The following is a 12,851-nucleotide window of genomic DNA, read 5'->3' as shown; positions in this document are numbered from 1 at the left end:
GGTAATAAATTGTCCTGAGCTACCCCTACCAACATCAAAGATACAACGTGGCATTTTGCGTCACAAAAACACAAGCTGTGATTTGTCCCAGCACTTGCAGACATGTTCTTGTTGGAACTTGAGGGCTGAGCTGCACTCTTTGTATAAGGTCCTTCAGAGAAAGGAATCTGTTGAGAGGGAAATACGCTCTACCTATTATCGAATCCAGAAATGCTCCAGTAAAGAGAATTCATTGCGGAGGAGTCAAGATTGATTTCTCAAGATTTATCTGCAGGCCTAGACTTTGGAATAGTAAAGTTATTGTTTGAACTGCTGACCAAACCTCCTGATAAGACCACCCCTTGAGGAGCCAGTCCTACTAAACAATGGAAGTAGGCAGCTACCATAATTTGTGAGAACACCCTTAGGATGGATGTCAGGCCAAAAAGAATAGGACCTGGTACTTGTAATGTTTGTTGTTGAACATGAAATGAAGAAATCTTTTGTGAGAGGAATAAATCACAATGTGAAAGTAGGCATCTTTGAGACTGAGGGTCACAAACCAGTGCCCTAAATCTAGGGAGGGAATAGCAGCTGCTAGGGACACAATCCTAAATTTCAGATGTCTGACATGCTTGTTCAGTTGTCTGACATCTAGCATCTGCCTCCAATCCCCGTTCTTCGTGGGTATCAGAAAATATCTTGAATAGAACCCTTTTCCCTGTGTTGAAGTGGGGCTGGTTCTACGGTTCCTAGACTTGGGAGTCTCCTGTGCCAGCAACTGATTGCGAGAGGGTCTCTGAAGAGGGACAGGGAAAGGGGTTGGAATGACAGGATGGCAGTAAATTGGATCGCATAACCTGAAGTAATGGACTGTAATACCCATTTGTCCAATGTTATAGCCGCCCATGCTTGATGAAATAGAGAGATGGTGTCCAAATTAAGAAAGAGGGAGGTTGTCATGCAGCTGAGAGAACCTGGTCACTGGGTAGTCTAGACTCATGACCAAACCATCAAAACTGGCATTTGGATGATATTGAAGACTGGGATGAGGTAGTTGCAGGCTTTTTCTTTGAAAACTTCAACCTCTTAGCTGGTGGTCCTGGAAAACTGAGCAATGTTGGATCTTTGTGTCGACTGAGACCTGCTAAACTATCTTATTTGCAGATGTGTATATCCTCAAATACCTAAGTGTGGTTCTAAAGTCCTTCAGGATCTGTGCAAAACGTCTGGTCATCGAAGGTTAATCCTCCATGGTTGACTGTACCTCCTACAGAAACCCAGACAAATGAAACCAGGATGCTCACCTCATTACTACTGCGGTGGAAACAGACCTACCCGCAGTGTCCGCAGCATTGAGCAAAAGCTGCAGTGAAGGTATTGCTAAGAGCTGACCCTCCCTTATTATGGTATTGAAATGGCTTATCAGGTGACAATGATGAGATGTTTGTAATGGGTGCAACCTCTTTGTTCACCTTTGCCTCTTGCTCCTCAAAGGTCTCCTCGGGCTCAGAATGGCGAGGAAGCATGGACAGTACCGGTGAACAAGGTCTTCTGTGTGCCCTGAGAGACTGAGCTACAGTCCCTTGACACTGCTGGCAGTACATTGTCCATGAATCCCAGCAAGGCTAATAAGGGAGACCATAAGGCATGGAGGGAGGTATCCAACACTGGTCATCCCGAACATTGGTAGGCAGGGGTCTGGTGCCCTGCCTTTGTTGCGTCTGCAATGGGGAATAACATCTAGAATAAATTGGAGAACCTTGAACTAAAAGTTCAGAGTCTGAGTCAAAATGCTCATCCACATATTGTATCAGAGGTAGCAACTCCTCCTCAGGGATAGTGGAAGATGGAAAAGAGGTAGGCCTCATGGAAACATGAGCAGTTGGTGACCCAGCTGACCCCAGAACTGAAAAATGTCCAGAGGTTGCAAAGAGCAGAGACTCAGGCCCATTAGTAGGGACTCTAGTTTTCAGTGATAAAAAAACTAAAATTATCTAACAAAACAAAACAAAAAACATGAAAATCCATGTGTTTCCATGATTAAAATGAAATGCTGAACTTTAGTTTTCCTAGCTACAATATACAGTAGAACCCCATTTATCTGAACCTCCATTATCCAGCTCTCCATATTAACCGAACCACCAGCTGCCCAGGCTAACCACTTGAGCCACCATCTTAAAATAAGAGATAAAAAGCTCTTTGAATAATCAAAAATTTGGATAATCAGGAGAATTGGCAATCTGGCCTCAGTCCCAATTAGATCAGATAAATGGTGCTCCACTGTAAATTTAAAGCGCATTCAAAAATCAACCACAAGAGGGGGAGGTTGCATTTAACTGAATAAGTGATATGGTACTTTCAGTAAAATTTAGTTATGTGTTTTTATTTTTTCACAAAATGTAAAAACTAAAGATTCTCTGTAAAAACACAAATTCTGCATTTTTCCATGGCAAACGGATTTCTAGGATCCCTACTAACTAGGTACCAAAAACTCTTGTGGGTACTGAAATTCCTGCAGTTCCAGGAGCACAACAGAACTTGGTACTGGCACTAATGATATTGCAGACACTAATGATGTTGTTGGTATCAAGGGGGTCTAGGATTCCCTTGAAGCCAATCTCTTGGTAGTAACAGCATTCGGTACCGACCCCTTTACCACTGTGGAATGGGTCTTAGTTGAAGTATTAGCGAGCTTCATGGTTCCTGAAGTACTTGGAGTATCACTAGCACTCCTCTCGGGGTCTGAGGTCTCCAGTGACCAGAGCTTCTTTGATGAAGAACTCTCTATTCTGCTCCTTTTAATCCTTTTCCTTATACTTTGAGTGAGAAGCTCTCGGTACTGGCAGTGCAGTTATTGGTACCTCACTCATGGATATTGATGGAGACTGGGTTTTCAATGCTGTCTTCCTTTTGGTGACAGTGATCTTGACTATGGGGCACTGACAGAAGTGGAGAGTCCCTATATGGAGCATTTTCTACCACCACATCAGCATCTGGTCTCAAGGCTTGCTTCACCATTAAGAGCCTATACTTTATTTCCGTTACTCCGGGTCTTCCTTTAAAAGAAGACCAAATCTTACACTTGCTGAGAATATGAGAATCTCCCAACCAACAAATGCATTGGGAATGTCCACCACTAACACAGATTGCTTCTCAACAAGAGAAGCACCTTTTAGAGCCCAGCATCCCTGTACAAGAAAATTTGTTCAAGCCTATCAGTGGGGGGTTGGGAGGGGAAATGTATTATTTTTAAGAAAGGGAAAAAAGGAGGAAAATGTTCCAACTAAATTTATTACTACTGAGACCTAACTATAAAAGATAAAGCACAAATACAAGCGGGAACAGGCACACAGCAATGAGGCACACTGCTAGACTCAGTCTTTGGCCAAAGGCAGTTCAAAAGGAACTGATATCAGTTCACCCATGCAGCCCTATATAGCCTTGGTACAGGGCATGAGGATGTGTAGGGCACAAGCATGGGCTGAACGGACACTGCTACCAGAAATCTCTGATCAAAGGCGCAGGGCGCACATGCAACTAAAGTGGAGCACCCACAGGGACACTACTTGAAGAAATTGTTTATATTCTAAAACCCCAAGTGATCTGTTCTCTCTTGTTCTAAAATAAGAAAATATGATTCTAAAAGGATTTATTACCAGTTTTACAGTTTTATTTTGTAAATTTACTTGAGAGTTAGCAGAAAATCCTGGTGTTTGAACAGAATCTTTGAGTGGAAATTATATGCAAAGTAGCCATGTCTTTGACCACCAACAAAGGCGCTTGGGTGTTTTGTGGTTACTCCTAACACAGTAAGTCAGGTAGCACTAGGCAAACAGGACATACCCAGGAGCTGATTTGGTTCACTCCCTACTTTGCTCTGACCGGTCAAGTTGCCAGATGTCAGTTCAGACAAACTACTGTGAGTGGATGTCCTCCCCTAACCAGTGAGAGCTGGGTGTGCTGCGTAGGCACCATGCACAGCAACCCCTCAGACAGGGTTACTATTTTAACTTCTCTCAGTTAAGTGGGTGGAGAACATAGACCCCCAAAAGGAAACAAAACATAAATCAGCAAGAAAGCACAGTGCTGAGAATGGGGTTGGTTGCATCTGCAGAGGTGAAGCATGTCAGAGGGACTTTTAACCCCTTCCTGCCAGAGATCATGCAGAGTATTACACAATTTTTCGCTTTTCAGTATATTAAGCTGATGCTAAAATATTTAATATATTTGTATCTCAAAGCTGTTCTCTGCAGGGGCACCACAATAATGCACTAGAGACTGAGGTATCCTACAGAAAAAGCTGAGTCAGTTACATGTTTCTTTACTGGGTCTCTCTTTCTTGATGTCTACAGACAGGAGTTTATTTTATTAGAAATGTAATTAGTTTTGTCATCTTGAGTTTGTCACAGGTCAATACAGTATGTCTGTAGCCTAGATTTATATGGAGTTATTTCAGAAAGTTCCATGTGCAGTTGAGCACTTAGTTACTGTGCTACACATACAATTGCAGTAACAGTGTCATCGGATAATTTCCATAGACCATTACCAGATTGAACATGCAACCACAGTGATGTATAGGAACTTGAATATTAGATCAGACCAATAATCTGCCGAGACTGGTGTCTCTTCTTTGATAGTGGCCAATGACAGACACTTTAGAGGAAAATGTCAGAAACCCAGTCATGAACAGCTCTGCCTCATGATAAATGTATGCAGAGTTTACATAGAAAAATCTTCATTTAAGCCATAAACATTTCCAAGGGTTCATGAGTCTTAGAAGTCCTAAATAATCTGGTAGACATCTGTCTGTCTATGTCTGGGTGACCACTAAGGAACTGGTTGTCCTTAAACGTTCAACGAATTAGAAAATCAAGGGGCTGCTGCTGTAGAGGATGGAGGGGAGGGGGGGTTTGGCACTGGGTTGTTGGGTTACTTCCATGCGGAGTGGGATGTGTAATAGAAACAAGAAAGCTCTGGCACCGATCTGGATCATGCACTCATCTGGATCCAAGTGGACTCAGCTGCCATAGGAAGAGGATGAAGCCACTCACCTTGTTATAACAGACTATGAATTCACGCAGCTGGTGAGCCAGGATGCGCCTACGATCATTCAGGGCCAGATGTCGACTGGGGAGTAGCATCCTCAAAGACTGCTGAAGATTGCTGGCTGCTCGTTTCAGAAAGCGTACCACCAGCTCCTGCCGCCAAGGGAGACAGCATTAATCAAGAGAGAGTCTAGATGGGCAGGTGCAAGGTGTGGGGTGGAGGGCACAGGGGTTGCTAGATCAGCCTATGATGGGTAGAGAAGAAATGCTGTTCTGTGGATGTGGTATGACATGTAGCAGGTAAGAGTACATCCCAGAATGGACGTGGTGGTGGATGCTTTTTAACCTACTCCCACAAATTCCCAAGATAAGGGGGAGAACTGTGCATCACTTCCTGGACTGGGACAGGGATGGGAGTATTTTGGGAATATCTGTCTGAGGAAAGTGTGGCCGAGGAGGAGATGTGGAAAATCAAGCAACTTCGATAATGGAGTCTCCCTATCCAGAGAAACACTTTTTGAGAGCATCATCAAAAGTATCATGTAGAAGGAGTCCAGGGATAATATGACAAAACCCCTTCAAGACACACTCCTCTCCTCTCCACCACAGTGGAGGAGAATCTTGGGGCTCTTTGGCCATACCACATGATCAGATACAACCTCTGGTCAAGAAACAAATTCTTGCTCCCTGCATCATCATGTCCCCTGTATGATCTCTGGCCAGATACCCACTCCAACCTCCCACTATGTCAACCCCTCATGCCACCTCAGATGGAGAGGGAATACAGCAAGTCAGGCCCCAAGGCAAGACGCCTGCTGTGGGTGTTCAGTTCTGAATCCTTTTTGTCTCCCCTCTGGATTTGTTTTTGGTTAGATGCCCTGCTAGTGCATAAATGAGCTGCCTCACAGCCAGAGCATTGGATTTCACAGCTCGCTTCTCACTGCCATTACACTAGGCTGGTTTGATCTGTTATTTTAAACATTTTTCACAGCACAGCAGACAGTGAATCTAAAAAAGCCAGTTTCAATTTTCCACTTGGAAAGCAGGGGTAACATTTTCCACTGAGCCGACTGATTATTTCTGACACTTGGTTTTATCTTCAAGCTGCACTGGCTGTTTCCCCACAGCCTGCTTTTAGAAAGAGCCCATTTGGGTTTGCAAAAAGCCCAGCATATCATCTGATGCTGTCTTTCAGGAGTGTTAGAGAGGGGATACTGGGCTTGCTGAACTCCTTAAAGTGGCTGATTCAGATAGGGAGACTTATTTGTATTGTCCAAGAAAATCCAGGGATATTCAACAGCAGCATTAGAGAGAAACTATTTTTTCCCCTCTGTCTCTGCAGAGAAGAAAGGGTAAGAGCCTATAAGGTACAGGTCCCTGCAAAGAGTAAGAGTGTGGATGGGAAGAAGGCTAAGCCAGGCACCCACTCAACTTGAGCAGATTCAAGAATTCTGTTTCTATGAGAAGCTGCTGGTCCCTTTATGATTCGACTGGAAAATCCAGGTACTGGCAAGACATCTCAGAGAAAATCCTGCCAGGAAACAGGAATTCAACAGCAGGTACGTTCAGAGGTAGGAATGCAAGGAAGAGGAGGCTGAGCTGGATGGAGTGTCAACTATGCCCAGTTCACTAAGAGCTGTCTGTGCTGGTCTTACTCGGAAGTCAGTCAGTATCTCTACCTGGCCTGCATGTTATGAATCTGGCACCAGTTCTTGGACAGAGGTGGAGGAGATGTGTGCACAATTTCAGGAACCAGGAGCTTTCTAACCTTGTTCTTTATGAGGGTGGGAACTGGACTCCACTCTCTCTGGACAGTTCCTCAATAGGCTCCTCTTGCCCAATACAGCTTCTTACCATTTGCTCATCCTCCTTAGCAGCCCAGGCAGCATTGTGGATCTGGTCCCCAGCCTCCTTCATCAGACGCAGTTGAACACGATGCAGGTAGGCAGAGAAAGCCCTGCGAGCCTGCACTTTGCTGTGGAAGCCAAGACAGTGGTCATATATATATACACAGCACCACAGAGCGAACAGCCCCCATCTGGACTTCTTATGAACCTAATTTCAGTCACCCAAGTCCTCTAATATGCAAAAGCATCTGGGGATAAGGAGAAAGAGGGCTTCTTTGTCCCTAATTTATTCTTAATGTACCTTCATTCCATCAGATTGGGCCAGGGGCTCCAGAGGAACAGTGTTCCCTAAGCAAGGACAACTTCTGGGGATGGGGTGCCCTCCTTCCCTTCCCACATCCTTAGCAGATCAGTCAGGAGGTCAACCACGTGCACACCAGCCGAGCAGAATATTCCTAGCCCACTCTGAAGTTCCCATGGTGCTGTCTCTATGACAATTTTGAACACAGCACTAACTATCACAAATTAAGCTGAAGGGCTCTGTCCCAATGACAGAGTTTCTAAAGGAGGCCCTGCAGTTCTTACTGGATGAGTGAGGGGACCTCTCTCCATCTAGACAAAACCTCTATAAAACAAAGGACTAACATTTGTGAAGATGAGCTCTTCCCCATCCACCCCAGAGTTACAGGCCAGGCTTCACTGAGCAAAGTAAGCAAAGTACGCCATGCAGCTGGCCAAACACATAAGGGATCCGTGGAAGTGAATCAAGGTGACCAGATGGTACAGGAGTTGGGTGGGATATACAGTTTCATTCTCACTCCTCTACAATTATAGTCATTTTAATGAACACACATGTTAAGACAGACAACTGCCGAAGACTTTGCTCAACTTCACCCAGCTGCAGCCCAGCCTTCAAACCCTCCTCCAGCTCTGAGTGGGCCCAGCTTCCTGCCTCCAGTTACTCCCAAGGACTCTCTGCTCCTCTCTCACCCACTTCATACTTTATGGCTTTTTTTTTTTTTTAAACACTTCCCCATACTCAGGACAAGGTATGTCCCCACTTTGCCAGACATGGTCCTCCACCTTCTGATCTCTATTTCTGTCTAAGTACTTATATGGCCCTCATTAATGTAGTAGGTCAGCACCTGCTCCCATCAGGGGCTCTGATCCTCAGCACAGGAACCTGGCCTCCCTCCCACACATATCTACGAAGTGCAGTGATACATACTTATAGTACTATGGAAATCATATAAAATAGCAGCAGCACCACTACAGACCACTGCATCAGCCTAAAGCTGATGACCATGGAAGTTTAAATGCCACGCACTGTCTGGAGTTATGCCTCTGCTTGGTCATTAGTCCTTCAAATTTCTAAAGCCCTGTCACAGAGCTAGGGAGGACTTGAGAAGATGAGTTCATAGGAGGCTCAGGCTGATCCCTCTCTATTGGGTAATCTCAGGGGTTTGCTTTAACTAAAACACAAGCTTGGTCTCTGCCCTGCAATGAACTCCACAACACAGAACAACCCTTGTGGCTCCTCAGAGCTCCCTGTCCTAGCTTCTAGACAACAAACCCTTTTCCCCCCACATGGGACTAACCCAGCCATGAGCAGACTTTGAACTCTGACTAGGAATTAACTCCCAGAATACCAGGCCACTGTAACTACATGGCACCTCTCTCCTAGGGGCTCCCTTCCTCCCTAGGGTTGCAGATCCTTTCCAGGAGCATCAAAATATTTTGTGATAAAGTCTCTAAGATTCCTTGCTGCTAGGATTAGAGAACAACTCATTGACAGCTCCTTGCCTGTTATCTCATTTTCAAAACACAGAACTTGGACCTGCTCTTATTTCCAACATGGAATCAGAGGAGGCCCTTCAGAATGGGCCCTGTTGATAGAATGTTACCTTGGCTCCTGCAATCTCTGTCTTGCACTTGAGACCCAGAAGAAGAAAAAAGCATTCAACAGAGGCCTCAAAAGTAGGGGCAGACACAGCTTCCTCTACTGGTGATTCCCCTGAGGATCGCACAGTGGGGAATATAACTCATCCCCAATAATTGTCACCACCCATCAATACCGCTAGAAGGATGAGAGGCAGAGAAGCTGGCTAGCCAGGCCCAGCTGGAGGACTGAGGAACATCCTGCCTCTCAGAAGGGCTGCATGGGACAGGCCTGGTTTCTTTCGGATGAGATTTTCATGACTTCAGCTCCTCAGCCACAGCCAAGCTTTCCATCAGTGACAAATCAGACAGGGCCAAGTCCAGCACAATCCTTGCACATGAAGTCACCGCACGCCTTACGCTGTGTGGAGCTCCTTTGCTGCTCCAGGGGAATCCCAATGGGGCTGGGTGCTGAGTAGGAATCTGCCAGCAACTCTTGACAGAAGCCTGCATTCTTAGCAGGACTTGGCTGCCCTGTGTGTGAGTGGGTGAGGTCAGTACTGCTGTGTCTGCTTTGAAAACCTGTTTCCAAATTTTCCCCTCTACAGACACCACAGCAGCACATGCCTCAGCCATAACAAGATAATAGAGCAACCCAAATTCCTCCTGTGTTTCCTGAGGCCTCCCAGCCTCACAGAAACTAAATTGGGAAAGAAGAGGCAGGTCACATAGGGGTCAATGAAATCTTGTTTTCTATAAGCTTGGACAATTTTGCATAAGATATGACAAACAATGAAAACACCTTTTATCCAGAAGAGGAATAGTCATCCCTATCCCCATAATGCTCCCATCCCCCTCCCCTATTCAGTAAGGGGATACTCTCTCCCCTATCCCTTATAACGTGCCCCCTAGCAGACAGGTACTCTGTCTCCCCCACTTATCCAGAAGAGTGATTACCTTCCTATCTAGTAGGCCACAAGCTGGAGAGTTCCCAAACTTTCCTTCCATCCCACCCTTTTTGTAAACAGTCCAACCAAGCACCAGAGCACACTTCACTCCACCCCACCCTTCCCAAACGGGACAATCCAATCTCTCAATGCCTCATCACCCTCAAAACACTTCTGTCTTGCTCTCAGGACACTGCAATCTGGCATTTCAGTGGCTATTGCCAGAGTTAGGGCTTGTTTGCACAGCAAGCTACAGAGTGAATCTACAGCAAACCAGCTTGCCGCACAGTTACATCACATGTGGACACTGTTCAGGTGCACTGAAAGTCCCAGAAGTGCAGCTCACTAGTATGTCAAGCCACATTCTGGGACTTTCACTGTGCTGTAACAGTGTCCAATGGGATGTTACTGCACAGCAAGCTGGTGTGCTATATATTCACACGCTGGCTTGCTGTGCGGTAGCTCACGATGCGGACAAGCCCTTAGAAACATTCACTTCAAGAACAAAAGCACAAGAATGGGAAGTTTGCTTTTATGGGAGGTGGGAAGAACAGGGGGAATTCCATTCTCAGTCTTCGTTTGTTGGCTTTATGTACAATAAAAATACAGTACGATCAAAAACAGAAGAGACAATGAACACAAAGGTTTACAGTTCCACAGGAGACCCCTTGCATCGAATCAGAGGAATTTTGAAGGCTCGGGTAGCTGAAGTGCAGCTCACAGCGAAGTGTTTTAAGAAAAAGTACAGCCCGTGGAGACCTGAGGTCCCAGTGTGCAATACTGGGGCCACATATTCTAGGACTGATAAGGTGAAGGCTCCTGCTTTTGTCTCCATTTTGTGTAAACTAGATGCCAATGCAGCCTGCAGTTGAGCAAAATCTAGACATGTTTGTTATAGACTCTCCCACCTTCCTGTCCTGAGGCGGGGGGTGGTGGGAGTGGGGGTGGTGTTGGGTTCTTAACTTATTGAATGTCCCTGGGCTCCATGTACTCATTGATACTAGTTGCTATGCTTACCAAAATAATCTGCCTAAAGACTCTTACCTTAGATTCCCATTCTCCTGCAGAATCTGCAGCAAGTTAAATCGAGGCTCTTGATTCACTTCTTGGAGAAGCAGCTCTGCCCCTCCACCTCCAGCTTTCCGTTCAGGCTTCTTCAGCACATTCTCTCGGCAGACAGCTTCCATCATCTCTGACAGCTTTGGCTTGCATTTCACCTGCATGTCCGTAAGAGAGGCAGCAGTTTCATCCTGAGTTACCTCTATTTCTTCATCCTCATGTGCCTCCTCTTCTTCCGCACTCTCTGTGTCTGATTTGAGAGGCATTTCCTTTAGCTTGGAAGTCCCTAAAATGAGGAGGAAGCCAACAATGGTGATGAACAACAAAAAAATCTTTCCTGTTACCCATCACCCCTTTGTTTATGCCCACACTCTTTGCTGCTGGAAGTCCAAGAACCCTCTCTAACAGCCAAGTCTTCACCACTGTACTTCCTTCTTCGCTAGAGCTTTCCACCTAGGATCTCAGAGCAGCTTATAAATCCCTCCTACCAACACCAGGAGATAGCTGAAGTTTACTATTCTCCATTTCCTCCTCTGTAAAGTAAGAACAGATAAAATGATTTGTCCAGGATCATATCCTGACTCCATGGCAAAGTGAGGGTTAATACATTACTTGATCTCTGGTTCTTATGTTAGTTTGGATTTCCTTGCCTTTGTTTACTCTCATGTACACCAATATACTGCTGATAGAGTGTGTCCCACCAACATAGAGGTGTGCACGAGTGCTTATGCCGGAAAAACTTATGTCGCTCCGGGGGGGGGGGGGGGGGGGGGGGTGTTCACATCCCTAAGCAAAAATAGTTTTGCCGATATAAGTGCTAGTGTAGACATGGCCTCAGTCTTTCCAACATAAGCTCCAATGAGCAAGTTTGCCCCTTTCCCCCTGGGCTTAGATGGTGCCACATTGGAGATCCAGCCTGGAACACCCCAGACTTTCAGCCTCTTGTGGAGGGTAACAGGAAGCATAGGCACACCCCTGCTTTCACAGACATTTCTTGTCCCCAGAAAAAGGCTGTGACTACACCTTCAGAGAAGGTTTACCCCCACAACCACTGTATATGCAGCTGAACTGTGGAGGGAATGGCATATCAGAAGGCGGCCATTCAGAACTAGAATGGAGTGAAAAATCAGTGCTGACCACTGAATCTCTACCTTCTGAGCAGCATTCCCAGGGCCAAAAGAGCCCACTAAGACCTGCATTAGATCTCTTGCAGCCCTGCCCCCCGGGGACCTAATCACATACACCCCTCATTAGCCTGGCTTTACCCTCTTGCCATCTAGGATCCTAGCCATAGATACCTGGCGGTCTTGCCCGTGCTGCTCTCATCTTGCCATGACATTGTCTGCGCTTCCGTACCTCCAGCGACAGGAGCTTCCTCTCATACAGCACAGCATGAAGTTCAGCATTAGAATCCATGGCTTCCAGCCCCAGATTCACTCCCCCATTAAGAGCAGCTCTGGGAAACAAAATACAGACAGCAGCCTCAATCACCTTCTCTCCCCCATTATGGCCTATGTCTTAGTGTCTGCCTGTTACGTTAGGAAAACAATGAAGCCCAACCTAACCTTGCTCTCAGTGAAGCCCACATCATGTTAGAGGGAAGGGCTCTTTCAGAGACTTGCACAGACTGTGGGATAGCATCTCCTCAAACCACCATGGTGGGGATGTAGACTCAAGGCAAGACCCAACAAAATTCATGTCTCCATCACCATGCCCCATTGACTAGCTCACATATGGGCTGCAGAGTCACACTTCAGGAAACTCCTTCTCAGATTGCAGCTGCTCCAAGTAGAACAGTAGAGAGCCTTGAGAGAGGCACTAGGAGTATAAAGTCATGCAAGAGAGCGAGGTGGAAGATCCTGAACCCAAATTCCACCTGACACAATCTCTTATTCAGATAGCTTGTTCGTAAGTGTGGTTAAGTCAGAACTCAGAATTTTAACATGATTCAGGTGGACAAAGCACCAGCTCTTGTGCAATCCTGTCCCAATCTAAGCAAAATCCCTGAGGCATTGCACTGCTCTGTGTGGAGACAGGAACATGACAACTGAGCCAGAGCAAAGAGTTCCAGCAGAAAGCACCTCTGAGTGTAA

The 12,851-nt window shown here is 45.9% G+C and overlaps 1 protein-coding gene across 23 annotated transcripts in view; it reads right to left on the bottom strand.

Moving 5' to 3' along the window:
- The window catches only part of TTLL5 (tubulin tyrosine ligase like 5), a 215,091-nt gene that overhangs the window by 127,152 nt on the left and 75,088 nt on the right, over positions 1-12,851 (bottom strand). For 21 of the 23 annotated variants that reach the window (XR_005225559.2, XM_037900712.2, XM_043549810.1 and 18 more), the window contains 4 exons: positions 12,057-12,214; positions 10,744-11,044; positions 6,882-7,002; positions 5,034-5,180 (listed from right to left, as the gene is read on the bottom strand). Coding sequence is in view for 22 of the 23 variants with exons in the window: in XM_037900712.2 (XP_037756640.1) it covers positions 5,034-5,180; positions 6,882-7,002; positions 10,744-11,044; positions 12,057-12,214 (727 nt within the window). In the remaining variant the exon portion in view is untranslated. The remainder of the gene's footprint in view (positions 1-5,033; positions 5,181-6,881; positions 7,003-10,743; positions 11,045-12,056; positions 12,215-12,851) is intronic. The other 2 variants (XM_043549805.1, XM_043549811.1) reach the window with 1 other exon arrangement.

Source organism: Chelonia mydas, chromosome 6, assembly GCF_015237465.2.
Source record: "Chelonia mydas isolate rCheMyd1 chromosome 6, rCheMyd1.pri.v2, whole genome shotgun sequence".
In the NCBI taxonomy this organism is placed as follows: Eukaryota; Metazoa; Chordata; order Testudines; family Cheloniidae; genus Chelonia; species Chelonia mydas.
This window is presented reverse-complemented; position numbering and strand designations above follow the sequence as displayed.